Source organism: Ambystoma mexicanum, chromosome 2p (assembly GCF_040938575.1).
Source record: "Ambystoma mexicanum isolate Mex_15411 chromosome 2p, UKY_AmexF1_1, whole genome shotgun sequence".
NCBI lineage: Eukaryota > Metazoa > Chordata > Amphibia > Caudata > Ambystomatidae > Ambystoma > Ambystoma mexicanum.
The window spans coordinates 1182747198-1182761878 of NC_090923.1; the positions used below are offsets into that span (position 1 = coordinate 1182747198).

Below are 14681 nucleotides of genomic sequence, written 5' to 3' on the forward strand. Positions count from 1 at the left end.
AATTGGGCGAGGGTGGGGGGAGGGTGGTGGTGGGAAGGGAGTTATTATTGGAAAAACCGACAACTTGTTCCTCTTTTTGTGTCTTACTGGTTGAACGGACCGTTTCGTTCAGCCCTATATGTATGTTATGAATAAAACAAATTGGAAAAAAAAAGAATAACTAACTTTATAATACATTTGGTAATATGCATAAAATCACCTCTTTATTCAGTAGAGCCAGATGAGTCATTGTGAACTCCGTTTTTATCTACAGGTGAGCCAATACAGAGTGACTAATCCAGGTTGATGGACTCTATACTCCCTTTAACATATATGGACACATAAGCCCTAGCATTATCGAATCAAGGACATTTAAACCTGGATACACAGGTATTAACCAGTACGATCTGATATCTCTAATTATGAAGTTGGAAGACTGAGTTATAACCAGTTGAGACTGAATGCGGTCTCTTTTTGTTCCCTTTAGGATTGGTCATATAGGACACACGATGATGACACAAGGAACTATCATAACCATAAGATAGAACTAAGGAATGCATATCCAGGTGATGATATATTTGAAGCCACCCAGACATGACAAAGATAAATAAACTGATGTGAAAGATTACTAAGAATATTTATTTATTATATATTTCTCTAGATATATTGAGAAAGGAAAGCACTGGTAAATATCTTCTGAAAAAGGGGTTTTGTCCCCGAAACGCATCAAGTACACCACAGTTAAGAACAAGTAGATCAAATATAACTAGGAGTAAAGAACTAGTACTTGTTGTATGTTGATCGATAGTATGCAAATGTTTACCTGCAATGTGAAATGTTATGTTGGAATACCGATTGCCAAAGTACATCAAGAAGTGATGGTGAAAATATGCACTTAGTGAGTAAAGAATTTATTTACATACAATTTTTCCGATTGTTTGTACTTTAAACATTTTTGGTTACAAATCTTTGGATGCAAAAATATATTTTTTATAAAACTTTATTTTTAAATTTATAAAAATGTGTGAATTTTGGTTGTCATTACAACACTAGGGTGTGCAGGGGACGGGAGTGTTCCACTTCTCCGCTGAAGCCACTGCCTGGATACAATCCTTCCTGGATAATCGAACCATGAGGGTTTTATCACCAACTGCATCAACTGAGCCTGCACCAATCACCTGCGCAATACCACAGGGGTCGTGTGTCTCCCCCACGATGTACAATATTTTTAACAACCTGCTTTTCGATGACCTCGACAATCTGGGTGTCACCTACACCAACTATGCAGAAGATTTTCATTCCCATCACTGGCAATCATGACTCTGCCTCAACCTTGCTCAACAAATATACCTTATTATCCAAGCATGGATAGCCACTCACAGCCTCTGTCTTAATGATGAAAAGAAACAGCTTCTTATTGGCTCTACAGTAAGACAAAATTACTTGGGCAACCAGTTTAAATCATTTAATATCGACGGTATCAATATTAAAGTATCGAAGGAGGTAGAAACCTTAGGTTTGTATCTTGACTGTGCCCTAAACTTGAATAGACAAGTCAATGCCACAGCTGTCATGGCAGACACTTGTAAACTAATGAATGCTTGCAAACCATTCCTCTCGACAGCAGGTTGTACCACTCTGGCTAGAGCTTTCATTTTATCAAAATTAGACTATTGCAACACCTTATACTTCGGCTCGAGTAAACAAATTACAAATGCTGCAAAATAATGCATTAATAACTGTGTTAAATATTCCCAGAACGCAGCACAACTCGCCGGTCAGACGTAGCACTAATTAGCACTCTGTTAAGGACAGAATCAACTTCAAATCATTAACCCTTACGCATAAATGCCTCTCCAACTCAGCCCCTAAATACGTAACAGACAAATTCTCCAAAAACACATCGGAACGACCGACAAGAACCCTACACTCACATTGCCTCAAGGTTCAGAAAGCAGGTGAAAGTAGCTTTCCTGTCCTGGCAGCCAAACTTTGGAACTCCCTGCCTGTCGACCTAAAATCAGAACCATCCTACTACAGCTTTAGAAAAAATATCAAAACTTGGCTCTTCCCTCACAATGCATAATGTATTAGCCTGTCATCTTTGTAAATATCTGTAATGTAATCCCTGCAAATGTGTAATGTAAATAATATTTTATATATGCTTCTTCTGCATCTTTGTTTTAGGCTTGTATGTAACTCTGTAACGCGACCAGATACCTCTAAACAAACAGAACATATAAAAAATAAAAAGAATTACATACTCTAATGCTCACAGCAAATCTGCTTTGGAATATCAAGACATGCATGTTTTTTGCTCAAGCCATGATGTGTTAAATCTCACCTGCCACCACTGCTTCTCAGCCTCTGAATCAGCTGGCACCTCAACACCATAGCACTGCAGGGCAAAGAAAAGGATGGCTACTGCTATGTGCTGTGCTTCATATTGAAGGCACAAGGCCCGGTGATAGCTGTCCCGCAGCAAGGCCCAAGCTGCTTGTGCAATAGGCGTTCGATCCCAGCAGTGACGATTCATCCAGTTTTTTAGCGAAACCAGGTAATGCAGGAGGTACTGTAAGAAAAAGGGAATACAAATTAATTGCCTCTCCCAACTAACAACTAAAAGTGAAAACAGAAGCACCCCAAAAGAGGTCTACCATTTAATCACATACATTTTAGGAAAAAGCAGTCAACACCACACTCATATGAAAAACAAATACATAGAGTTCATGGAGCGAGACTTGGGAAACTTCTAATTCAGACATCTGCTTTATCTCAAAGCCTTTTAGAATTTGTATGTTCAAATGGCTGAACTAATAAATATTGGGGAAGCATGTCTACAAGGCAACAAATGGATTTATAACTAAAAGGTTCACAGCAGTACAGCTCCCCTTTTCGGTATGCTGATGGCAACCAGTTGCTCTCACTGCGTCCAGCATGCCCTGTGCTAACACTTTCACTTACAAACACAGTTTTTTAGAGCCGGTTTTTTCCAAGTCTGTCCCACTATTAGACTTAATAAATGTCTGTTTTTAAAGTTCATTATGTTAAGGATGGCCCAATGTGCACGTATTGCATTTATTCACATTGTGTAGTTCCATTGGCACAGTTTCTTTTCAATTCAAGATCTTGCTCCAAAGCACTTTTTTTCTTAATGATTTTAAATTCTTGTAATCTGAAATTCACTCTTGGCAAATCAAGTGTGAAACACTTGTAGAAAGGTCCCACAATCTATATAATTTTCAATAGTCGGCAAGATGCCCTTGCACAAATTGCATTTACCTTCGCATAAATTGCATTGACTAATTTGGTGTGTTACATTTGCAGATACGTTGTTGTTCTTCATAAGCCTTACCAAGTCTCCACAAATATATCACAAGATTATTTAGAAAGTATGAAGCAATGTGAAGCCCAAGGATCATTATCTTCCATTATCAACCCGCAAGGAAAAGTGCTGAAAACCCATTTAATATACTCTTAACGCTTGGTCAAGGTGTCGCAACATTTGTATGTGTTTTTCTATAAACACAATCAATAGTAGGAACATGAAAAAATCTTTTCAGAGAAAATCCAATGCCAAATACTCACCTATTTTGCCATGCACTTTCAAGCTCATGGGTCTATGTTCATATAGCTAACACAACATGGGTGCAAGAATTTATATACAGTAGGTAATTAATTTCCGAAGTGTGAAAACAAGGTGTGCCTCTAGAGATTGATGTGAACAGTAACTAATGGGGCCCAAGTTACACTTCTTTTAATTTTCAAATGATTACAGTTCTACTTTTTACAAGCAGATATAGCTAATTACTTCTTTTTTGGCTTATGCAGCAGTAAGGAGTAAACAATAGTAAGCTTTGGTTAACAGACAAGTTTTGAGAAGAATGGAGTACAAGTGTCAAACACATTCACCATGGTATGCATCATTTTAGTTTGGGCCTCCATTTTCTATGTATTAGATGAATCTACAATGTTTGGAATGTTTGCTCCTTTCCATTTTGTGCTGGCTTCATCATGTGATTATGTGAACAATGAACAACTTCTCCTAACTACTTTGGAGACATCAGTATCTCTGAGAGGATGTACAATATACAAGAGGAAGCTTTGATGAAATTGTGATTCTCATTAAAAATGTTAGTCCAAACCCTCTGCCACTCGATATACATTTTTGGGGAACACATAGGGCACTGTTCCACTAGTTTTCTGTGCTCTTCATAAATTGATAAAGTCTGGAACTGTTCCCCAATAATATCAGGAAACTAAAACTGTCAAGGTGACTCCTGTCCGCTCCAATCATTAAAGAGGCCGCGCATGACCTCGCCCCTTTCATCACTAGCCTTATCAATGCCTCCTTCAAAACAGGTACGGCACCTGATACCTTAAAAGATGCCTAGGTCATTCCACTCCTCAAAAAACCCTCACTTGACCCTAGTAACCCCTCCAATTACAGACCTAATACGACAGTGCCTTGTCTACTAAAAATACTGGACCGCTTACTTACAAATTCAAGCATATCTAGAAACGAACAATCTCCTGGGCCTTAGGCAATCTGGCTTCCGCCCTAGGCATGGTACAGAAACAGCCTTGATTGACCTTGTAACCCAAATGCATGATATAAAAGACAAGGGTAAATTAGTATGCCTACTACTACTCGACCTATCCGCGGCCTTCGATCTTGTCAACCATCAAATACTGTGCCAACACCTAAAATCAGCCGCACACTTTTCTGACTCCGCTACCTCTTGGATTAGGTCTTTCCTTGCTAACAGAACCATGAGTCTTCTCAGCCTCAGCCTCTGCCGAACCGTCTCCTGTACTCTGTGGGGTCCCTCAAGGATCATGCATCTCCCCTATGTCCTATAATGTCTTTAGTAAGCCTTTATTCGATATTCTTGACTACTTGGGTGTCTCGTATACTAACTATGCCGACGACACCCAGATACTGATCCCAATCTCAGGAAATCACTATGAAGACTCCAAAGTCCTTAACGGAATTTACTCAGTAATCCAAGCCTGGATGGCGCACCATGGACTCTGTTTAAATGATGAGAAAACTGATACTAATACTTGGCCCACGCTCCAGACTGAATAAACTAGACCCTTCATTTTGATGGCAACACCATCACGGCTTCTAATAACACTAAAACACTCGGTATTTACCTAGATGACACTTTATTCTTCAACAGACAAACCAACGCTGTGGTTGCAGCATCTGCCTACACTTGAAAGCTTATTACTGCTTGTAGGCCCTTCCTCACGACACCCAACTGCATCACCCTGGCCAGAACGTTAGTTATGTCCAAAATCGATTATTGTAACTCACTCTTTTTAGGGACTAGCCTTAGAAACATGAACAAACTACAAGTGACACAGAACAACGCTATCAGGGCTGCCCTTAGCACCCCAAAGAAGTCACACATATCCGACACAAGACGTAACCTTAACTGGCTGTCAAACACAGAATAGCCCTTAAAACCCTAGCCTTAACACACAAAGCCAAAGCCCACCTCGCCCCAGTATAGCTCTCCAACAGACTCCTGCCACACACATCCTCAAGGCCCTTATAATCGGCCCAAGCCCACACTATGTCCACTCCCAGATTCAAGCTGCAGAATTCAGAGGGTTCTAGCTTTCCTGTCCAGGCGGCTAAGCTCTGGAACACGCTGCCGACGTCCATTAGATCCGAACCGTCCTTCCATATCTTCAAAAGAAAATTCATACACTGGTTGCATGAACTTGACTGCCAGTCGCCTTATGGCTCTCACTAACATGACCGCGGCTGCAGTTACGCCCTTTGGTATTTGTTTGCACTCATTATTGTGTCCTGCATACTATTGTTGTAACCTATTTAATTGTGTAACTGAAGTATCCTGTGTAACTGTACTGCCTTAAGAGCTTTAATAGCTGTAAGATATGCGCCCAGCTGCCTCAGGGCCGTGAGTGCTTTACAAATAAAATAAATACAAATACAAAATAAAATGCCAGAATGGGGAGGATGACAAGGAAAGCAAAAAAGTAAATTGCCAATTGCCATCTCCTCCACACTTTCTATAATTTCTTGACTTTTCAGGAGAAATAAAATCCATCCTAACAGCAACATTCAGGAACATCCTTATTCTTTTCTTTTTTTTTTGCATTTGGTTTAAATTAAACCTTTACAATTCTCATTAGAAAATACAGGACATAAACAATACATCAGACATAAATACAATTCAAATGCATGTACAAGCACATAGGCTTAAATCGAAATGTCCTTAATAGCAAATTTGCTTAATAAAAGAAGTTTCCACTCCGTTTCCTCTCTCCACATGACTATCTCCTCTTCAATCTCCTCACTTGGCTGGCTCTCGTTTCACTCCCAACTCAAATTCAACTTCCTCTGTCTTGTCTTCAAATCCCTCCATGATCTTGACCCTCCCTACCTTTCCTCCCTCCTTTCATTCTACTCTCCCTCTCCGTTCTGCTGATCACTTCCTACTTACTGTTCCACCTGCACCATGTGCCCCTTCCCGCTTCTGGTCCTTGCCCCACTCCACTGGCATTTTCTCCCTCTCCGCTCCATCTCCACATATTCATCTTTTCCGCTCCTCCTTAAAATCCCACCTACTTGAATCTCCCTCCTGACAGTTCTCTACTATTTCCCTCTTCTGCTCTACCCTACTTAGGCTTTCCAATGATCTTGGCAAATTGTTCTGCATATTGTTCTTGGTTATTTGACTCATGATTTGTTTTTTACTGCTAATGTATTCCTGTTTCAGATAAAGCGCTTTGGCTTAAAGCGCTATATAAAATCCCAAAAATATAAATACAAATCAAATCTATTAAACAAACCTTATTTCCTAAATACAAAAGTCTTCGTTCCAGTACTACCGCTTATTAAGTGGACATTCGTCAAACTTTACGGCATATTAAGACTTAACATCCAAAATATACATGACGGTCTAGCATTTTCCGGATTTATTAAGACATTGTTTCCATATAGTATCCTCACTGCAGCCTACTCTATATTGTAGAAAAGGCATCATAAATGTCGACCTATGTGCAGTTAATGCTCCACACTCAAGGACTTTATGGTTTCCAAATTAGAATTACAAAATCTACACCGACTCTCAGCCTCTGTGATTAGACTTCTCCTGAGCAAGATCTCTTTGGTCAGGAGCAGGTTCCAGCATAACCCAAGTAGCAGCCCCCTTTAGTAGCAGTTAGGGAATTGGGAGAGGATGGTAGAGAGAGATCCTCGACGTTTGTGCTCATGATGCATAAGAGTGGAATACATCAGTAGTCAATGCCCAATCAGTATCATGCAAGGCTTTTTTGGTCTTCAAGGGGTTGTTAATTAAAGTCTCCAGATCAGAACCAATACTTACGAGGACAGCTTCACATATTCTAAATAAGGCCAGATAGTTAGAATTACCGTAGGGCTCAATTCTACAGTTAATAGCACCACCAAGGGTCTGATAAAGGGAGTAAGCAATAGGTGCTACAGGATTTGAGAATAGCGCCAGTAACCGCCACTCTACCCGAGCTCTTAATCACGTGGCCCCAAGTTCAAACCTGATGGCCGCCAGTGGTACACCATTCGATACACCGAGGATCTTCCTCCACAGCCTGCCCTCAATCCCATCTAATAATTTGAAAATATAATTTTGAAGTTCAAGACCATAGATTGCTCTTGGTACGATATTCCCTTTAAAGAACATTAGGGCAGGTTTAATAGAGAATCTGCCAAACGTACGATCAATTTTAATTATCTGGCACTGCACTTGAGCTGCCTTTTGCAGCAGAATATCCGTACCACTTTTGAGGCCTTTAGGAGCCCCAAAGTAGAACCCAAAATATACAACACTAGGACTGTTCTTAATAGTTATCCCTTCAATGTCGCAAGAAGTATGGCTACTCTTCTTTCCTTTTCCTTGTAGATGCCAAGATTTGTGTTTTCCTTGGGCTGATAATGAGACCATTGTCTTTGGCATACCCAGCAAAGGACTTTAGCAATCTCTGCAAGCCGATCCCGGCTTGATCAAAGATCAGGAAGTCATCAGCATAAGCCAACCATGCTATTTTCGACTGCCCAACTCTTGGAGAAATAAGGCCACCGTCGCCGAAACGTCGGGCATATATTGGTTGAAAAGCCAGGGGGCCAACACGCAGCGCTGCCTGACCCCCAGATATGAGTGGATTCTCTTAGTGAGATCCCCTTTTTGACTTTGCCGGGCCTTTATCACACAGTTTTCATAAACCCATTTACAAGCCTCAAAAGTTCTGCCAGCATACCCCATCCGGCCAATTTGGCCCATAGCCGACTCCAGTCTACACAATCAAAAGCAGCCGATACATCGACAGGCAATATAAGTACAACCTTTGGGCATCAGCCAGGAGGCTTCTTGGATGCACCAAACCACTAGGCCATTAAAGTTGGTAGAATAACCCTTGCGGAAGCCTGTCTGTAGTTTATTTAATGAGTGTGCTGAGAAAGCCCATGGTTTCAGATGGGTCAAAACCACACACAACCACAATCCTAAAACACAAAAAAATGCACAAACTTCACTACACTGCAACAACAAAACACACCACGTATAGCCTTGCACAACAGCACACAGCGGCAGTGTTAACCGAACTGAAGCTGCTAACAGCACATCACTGCTCTCTAGCACTGATCCCGCTCGTTCCCACTAACCTCACCCCCTAACCCTCTTTTTCCTTTTCAGATCCACCAGAGCGCCAGGGGACCACTCCGGTGGCGCTAGTGCGTGGTACAAATATCCTTTAACATTAACTTAACATTAGGATACCTAGAAGACCACTCATCAATATACTCACATCGCTTTCACAAAAGGAATAATCTCAAGGATTCCCGTATGCCAGTATATGTTGATTAGCAAAAACCTCAGTGCACAATCAGAGGAACACATTGCCTTTCTTAACTTAACCATGCAAGAGGGATTGGTAGAAAGGTGTCTACTCCCACTGGTATTCCAGAATTTAAGGCAAAATGTTATCTCCCTCGTCCCCGTACCCAGAGCTCTTAATTGACCATTGCACTGGCTTTCACCACAAAGTTGACGTAACTGCTGCCCAGTCCATTTTACTCTCATGCTCCCATTCCACTGACACCAGCTCTCCTAGCCTCATCATCATATGATCGGACCACAATACATAAGCTTTCTTGAGCCCCCCCAAAAAACATCCTCCTACTTAATAGGACTGATTTTAAAACCAAGATCTAAGAGACTAGATCGCTGGGAAAGGACAAGTTCTTTTACCAAAGAAAAATTAAGATAAACAATGCTAGTATCCAGGTGAAATCCATCCGAAAAAGCCACTATCAATATCTGAAGAGCAAAGAAGACCCAGGGATGGGATTTCAGCAAACATCAGCAGGATGTTTGATTGAGACAAACTGGAAAGTTGGAACCGAGAACACACGACATCTTAAGTCTGAGCTCCCTTTTACTCACAAATGATTCATTCATTCTCCCTCTTGGGTTCCCATTAAGCCTTTCCCCCATTACATCAATTGCCATGGCAAGATACTATATGATTTACCCCCATTGCGGGGCGGGACACTAAGGAGAGCGATCCCGTGGCACATAGGTGGTAGGTACGTAGATGGCAACTTGCTCAAAATCTGAGCTGCCTCAGCCCAGATTTTGGGTTCACAAGGCCAGCGACGTGGGCATGAGTCAGCTGGTTTCAAAAGTATCTTGGTCGCCTCCATAGATGGAAGACAAACAGATCTCAGCAGCGAATCCCTCCTACTTAGCAGGATCCCCTCTCTCCCCTCCGGGTGATTTGCAATCGGAACACGTACAGGCAAACTCCCCCCCCCCCTTTCCTTTGTTTGGTTCTCAGTCATACAAGAATCCCCATCCTGATGGGGAATGAGGGCGTGGTGAGTGGCTGCTTGGCCAGAGTGGTAGACAACTCCACGGAGGATGCCATATATACATCGTTCCCAGGATGAGCCCCTGCAGTCAACAGGCCTAACAGAGTGACCAGCCTCCCTTGATGTTCCCACCCTCATACACGTTACCCCTCATTTGGAGGGGGTAGGAATACCAGCACAGAGAAATCCGGAGGAACCGGAGCAGCCTGTGCAATAGAGTCAGACCTTATTCATTACCGGATCTAATGGAGGATCGCCTTCCAATAGAGGCGGCATGTTGGTTCTAAAGAGGGGTTTGTAGTTCAGTTTGAGGCTATTTTGGCTGGCTGCAAGGGTCTTTTTTTTAATAAGTTTCGCTGATTTCGGGCAAGTGGCTTGGCGGCCATGAGTTGAGGAGTGGTATACGAGAGCTCCCGCATGATCCGTCATAAGATCCTGAAAAGCTAGCAGTAAACTTAACAGAAACGACTGCAGAGACACAGAGGCATCCGAAGGTCCAGGGCACCGGCTAATAGGTATCCTGAACGAAACCGGACCAGGTTATGGTCAGGAGAGGCGAAGAGGAGAATGTGGCACTAGTATCCAAAATGGCAGGCGAGACTCGCGGCACTGGCGGATGAGACCCACAGTCACTGCAGGGACAGACGAGACACAAGATGGCGGTGTGTGCGGGGCACGCGTCCTGAAGCCGGGGCGGACGCTGGTGCTGTGAGGAACCACCCGGCTGGTGATCAGGCAGCCCTAAACACACCTAGGGCTGGTAGAGGAGATCCGGCTTGCCACGAGGAAGAGGCGTAAAGCCGCTGGGGGGGGGCACTGTGACAAGTGGACAAAGGCGAGTGACCACTGGGAGGAACCTGCAAACCCGGCGCAGTGAAGGCCAGAGTGGAGCCCACAACAGGGTGCCTGAGTCACTGGACCCCCCCGGGGGAGTCCGCCGTGCCAAATATCCAGTGAGTGTGGCTCCGACCCTCTTGGTGCGGATTCAGGGAAGCATCACCCCGACTCCCGGGTGTGGGGTGCATCTGGCAAGCAGACGACAGACCGAGGGGACAGCACGCATTGGCTCAGTATATGAGGAGCAGCAGTCCCCTCAAGGCAGGGGGGCTACGGAAAGACACAAACAGTATCCTGCTTCAACAACAGTGCAGGCGCGGGAGACATCCGGGCAATACATCCCTTGAAACAAAGAGGGCCCCGAACAGCTCCAGAGTAGATCCCTGCGAAGAGGGAGACAGGACAAAGGGGGGCTGCAGGAGGACAGAGGGTGCCTGGCTCACCCGGACAAAAGCCCCGAGGCAGAGGACGAAGATTGTTGGCCACCATCTGGAACTCCCCTCCCACCCCCCCTCCACAGCTAGTGAGACTGGGAGGACAAGCGGGGAGGCGGACAGCGCAGGCAATCATATACAACAGGCCGGCACGAACAAAGATCTGACATGTGGGAGGGCACAGTCTATTCGCCCGCACAGGCAGGTGGTCACCTCAGGTTTCCAGAGGCCAGTCAATAAACCCAAAAGGCCCTGCGGAGGACTACGACTACGGCCTGGGCGTTCACAGAGCTACCACCAGCACTGGCGGTAGAGGGAGAAGGGCATGTGAAAGTGGACTAGTGGGAAGCCCAAGTCCTGTGGACAGTCACCGAGACACGGGAGGCTACGTTTGCAGAAGGGGGGTTGTAGCTCCGCAAAACAAGGCCATCGCACACATGCAGCCCCAGTAGGGGGAAACTGCGCCGTACTCCGTGAAGGCGTGGGGAAGACCACGGCAGAGCAGACGCCCACAACAGGGTGCCTGCTACACCGGAGCACCCGGTGGGGACCGCCACAGAAAGCTTCTGGCGAGTGCGACCCCGGACCTTCACAGTGCAGATCCAGGAGAGCGTAGCCCTGACAGCCGGGGGTTAGAAGCGCCTCGCAAAGAGCTGACGGGCTAAGGGGACAGTAAGCAGCGTCCTGGCACATTGAGAGTGGCGGTCCCCGCTAGGAAGAGGGCTGCGTGAGGCACGCTGGTCGGCACCCATAACAGTGCAGGCAGGGGAGAGCACTGGCCACCATGTAGGACGACATATTCCCAGAGGCAAGGCGGGCCCCGAATAGGCCTGCAGTGTAATCCCATGTGGAGGGGGACAGAAAAAAGGGGGCTGCTGGGGGTCAGTGGAGGCCGGGGCCCCCTGAGAGCATAATCAACACCGGACAAAGAACGACAAAAGCCAGGACAGCATGACTGGGCACTAACAAGCTGCAAGGGGGCGGGCGTTACCGCTTGCCCAACCTAGAGGACACCGCACCACTGTAACATCACAGCCTGTAATGTTGTGAGGGCGGCGCACAGGAACAAAGAAACAACGAAACCCCACCGGCAGGGCGGAAGCCCAGGGACGAACTCGGAGGAGCGAGACACCAAAGGAAGAAGCATGTCAGGGAGTACACAAAGGTGGAAGAAGGCACGTTTGTGGGAGACACAAAAGACAACATCCAAGCCGACAATTAATAGACCTAAGGGTTAAGAGAAGAAGCTGGGGCCCCGACACAGACGCACATGCGCCACTGGTACCGGAATGCCGGACAAACAGAAAGGTGGCAAAGGAAGGCAAACCAGCATGCAGGCGTTCGCCAGGAAGAACGGGGATCCTCAGGCTGAGGAGCCGGAGGACGGGACCCCACGGAAAGACAACTTGTGATGCCAGTTTAAAGACACCGCACCGAGTGCACCCACGGAAAAGAGGGTGGCATGCGGAAAGCAGCACAGCCCGAGCAGGGGGAGGGTGGCTGAGCTTTTATTGACGGTTATAGTAGTTGTGTGGTTAGGTTTGTTAGGAGAAGGCACGAGTGGAGGGGAAGCACCAAACAGCAAGGACATGAAAGAGGCACAACTGGCAAGCAATCAGAGCTAGGTCCAAATGCAAAGATCTAGAGATATATACCAGGGTTGCGAACCCGCACGGAACCAGCGCAAGCAGAATTAAAAGAGACGAAAAGGGGTCAGCATTGCCCCAGCCGGCGGGGAATAGTAACGGCAGAACCGGAAGCATCAATCACCAGAAGAAGACCAACACATGAGCCCATGGGAACTGGTGGGCCGCTGGATTCAGTGAACAAATTGGCCAGGAATCACTGAACATAGTCACCTGGAATGTCAGGGGACTGAACCACTATATCAAGAGACTCAGGGTCTATGCCTGGCTGAACAGGGCGAAAGTACATATCGCAATATTACAGGAAATGCATCTGGCGGCCGAAAAGCAGACCAAGGTAGCCAAGAAGTGGGGAGGCCAAACATAGTTCAACGTACTCCAACTACGCCAGGGGGGTGTTGACGCGGATTGCCCCAGGAATCCCATCCAGCCCATAAAACAAGAAAAGGACAAGGGAGGCAGAGTGGTAATCGTTCAGGGGATGTTAGAGAACCGGGAGGTGTGTCTGACAATTACGCCCTGACTAGCCCCATATAGGGAAGCGTCGATTATCTGGGCTGGCAACTTCAATTGTACATTGAACCCTCGGCTGGATAGATCAGATGACAAGCAAAGGAAGCCAGCACCACCGGCCAGAGCGCTACAGAAGATACTGGACCAGCTCGAATTGGAAAACGCCTGGAGGAAGGTACATGCAGGCACTAGAGGAGATGCACACTATAGAGCCCCACATGGGATATTCGCCCAAATAGATTATTTGTTTACGGGTGGGGAGGCACTGGGGGAATTCACGGAGATACACATCAATGCACGAACGTTATCTGACCACGCACCACTGGTCGCGGCATGGACACACAAAGGAGAGCCCCTATACCCACACGGCGAATGAGGGCAGAGGCATTGATGGATGGGAGTTCCAGGAGTATATCCAGGATACAATAGATGATTATTTTGACCACAATACGGGGAGTGTGGATAGCACTGGAACGGTTTGTGAAACCCTTAAAGTGGTGGTTAGGGGAGCAGCAATAGGAAAGGCTGGAGGTCTCAGGCGAAGTATCTTGGGTGAACTGGACGATGTAGAAAGGGAGATAGAACGAGCAGAGGTGCGGGCGGGCAGGATGAGAAGTGAGCCGGGAGAACTTACCACTCTAAGGCTGCAGTGTATAGCAATCTGGGAGAGACTAGGGAAACTGGACTATGGGAAATATACACAGAGGCTGCACGGAGAGGGAGATAAACCCAGCAGACTGCTAGCCTGGAAGGACCCGATAAATGCAATTAAAGATGAGCAGAGAGAGGAGGTCCGGACCCTGAAAGGCATTAATGAGGTTTCTTCACGATTCTATGAGAATTTGTACTCCCAGGCCCAGGAGGCAAGAGTCAGGAGATATAGCCGATGCTCTGGCAGAGATTAACCTTCCCAAGCTGACAGAGGAACAAGCTTGAATGCTAGATGCGCCCCTCACTGCGGAGGAACTGTCATAACTGATATTTCGACAGGCAAGTCCCCGGGACCCGATGGGTTACCAAGTGAATTATGTAAGAAATACAGTGCTACCCCGGCCCCGAGGTTGCTAGAGACACTTGAGGAGGTGTATGAGAGGGGACAGTTGCCAAGGTGTATGTCAGAATCCGTAATTGTGCCCATGTTAAAGCCAGGGAAACAGCCCCTAGAGTGCGGGTCCTACAGACCGATCTCCCCGATGAACCAAGATTTGAAAATCCTGACAGCGACCCTAGCCAGCCGACTCAAACGGGTCAAACCCACACTGGTGCACCCAGACCAAACAGGATATGTACCAGGGAGGAATACAATATGGAATCTCTGTAGACTCCACAACATCAAAGATAACACGAACCAGAGACACGGGGGGGCGGGAGGGGATTGCAGTAGCA

General features: G+C 46.0%; 1 protein-coding gene across 4 annotated transcripts in view; it reads right to left on the reverse strand.

Annotated features, from left to right (window-relative positions):
- Positions 1-14681, reverse strand: part of LOC138567301 (cyclin-Q-like) — a 518793-nt gene that overhangs the window by 24568 nt on the left and 479544 nt on the right. For all 4 annotated transcript variants that reach the window (XM_069645366.1, XM_069645370.1, XM_069645369.1 and 1 more), the window contains one exon: positions 2324-2551. In XM_069645366.1, coding sequence (XP_069501467.1) covers positions 2324-2551 — 228 coding nt within the window. The remainder of the gene's footprint in view (positions 1-2323; positions 2552-14681) is intronic.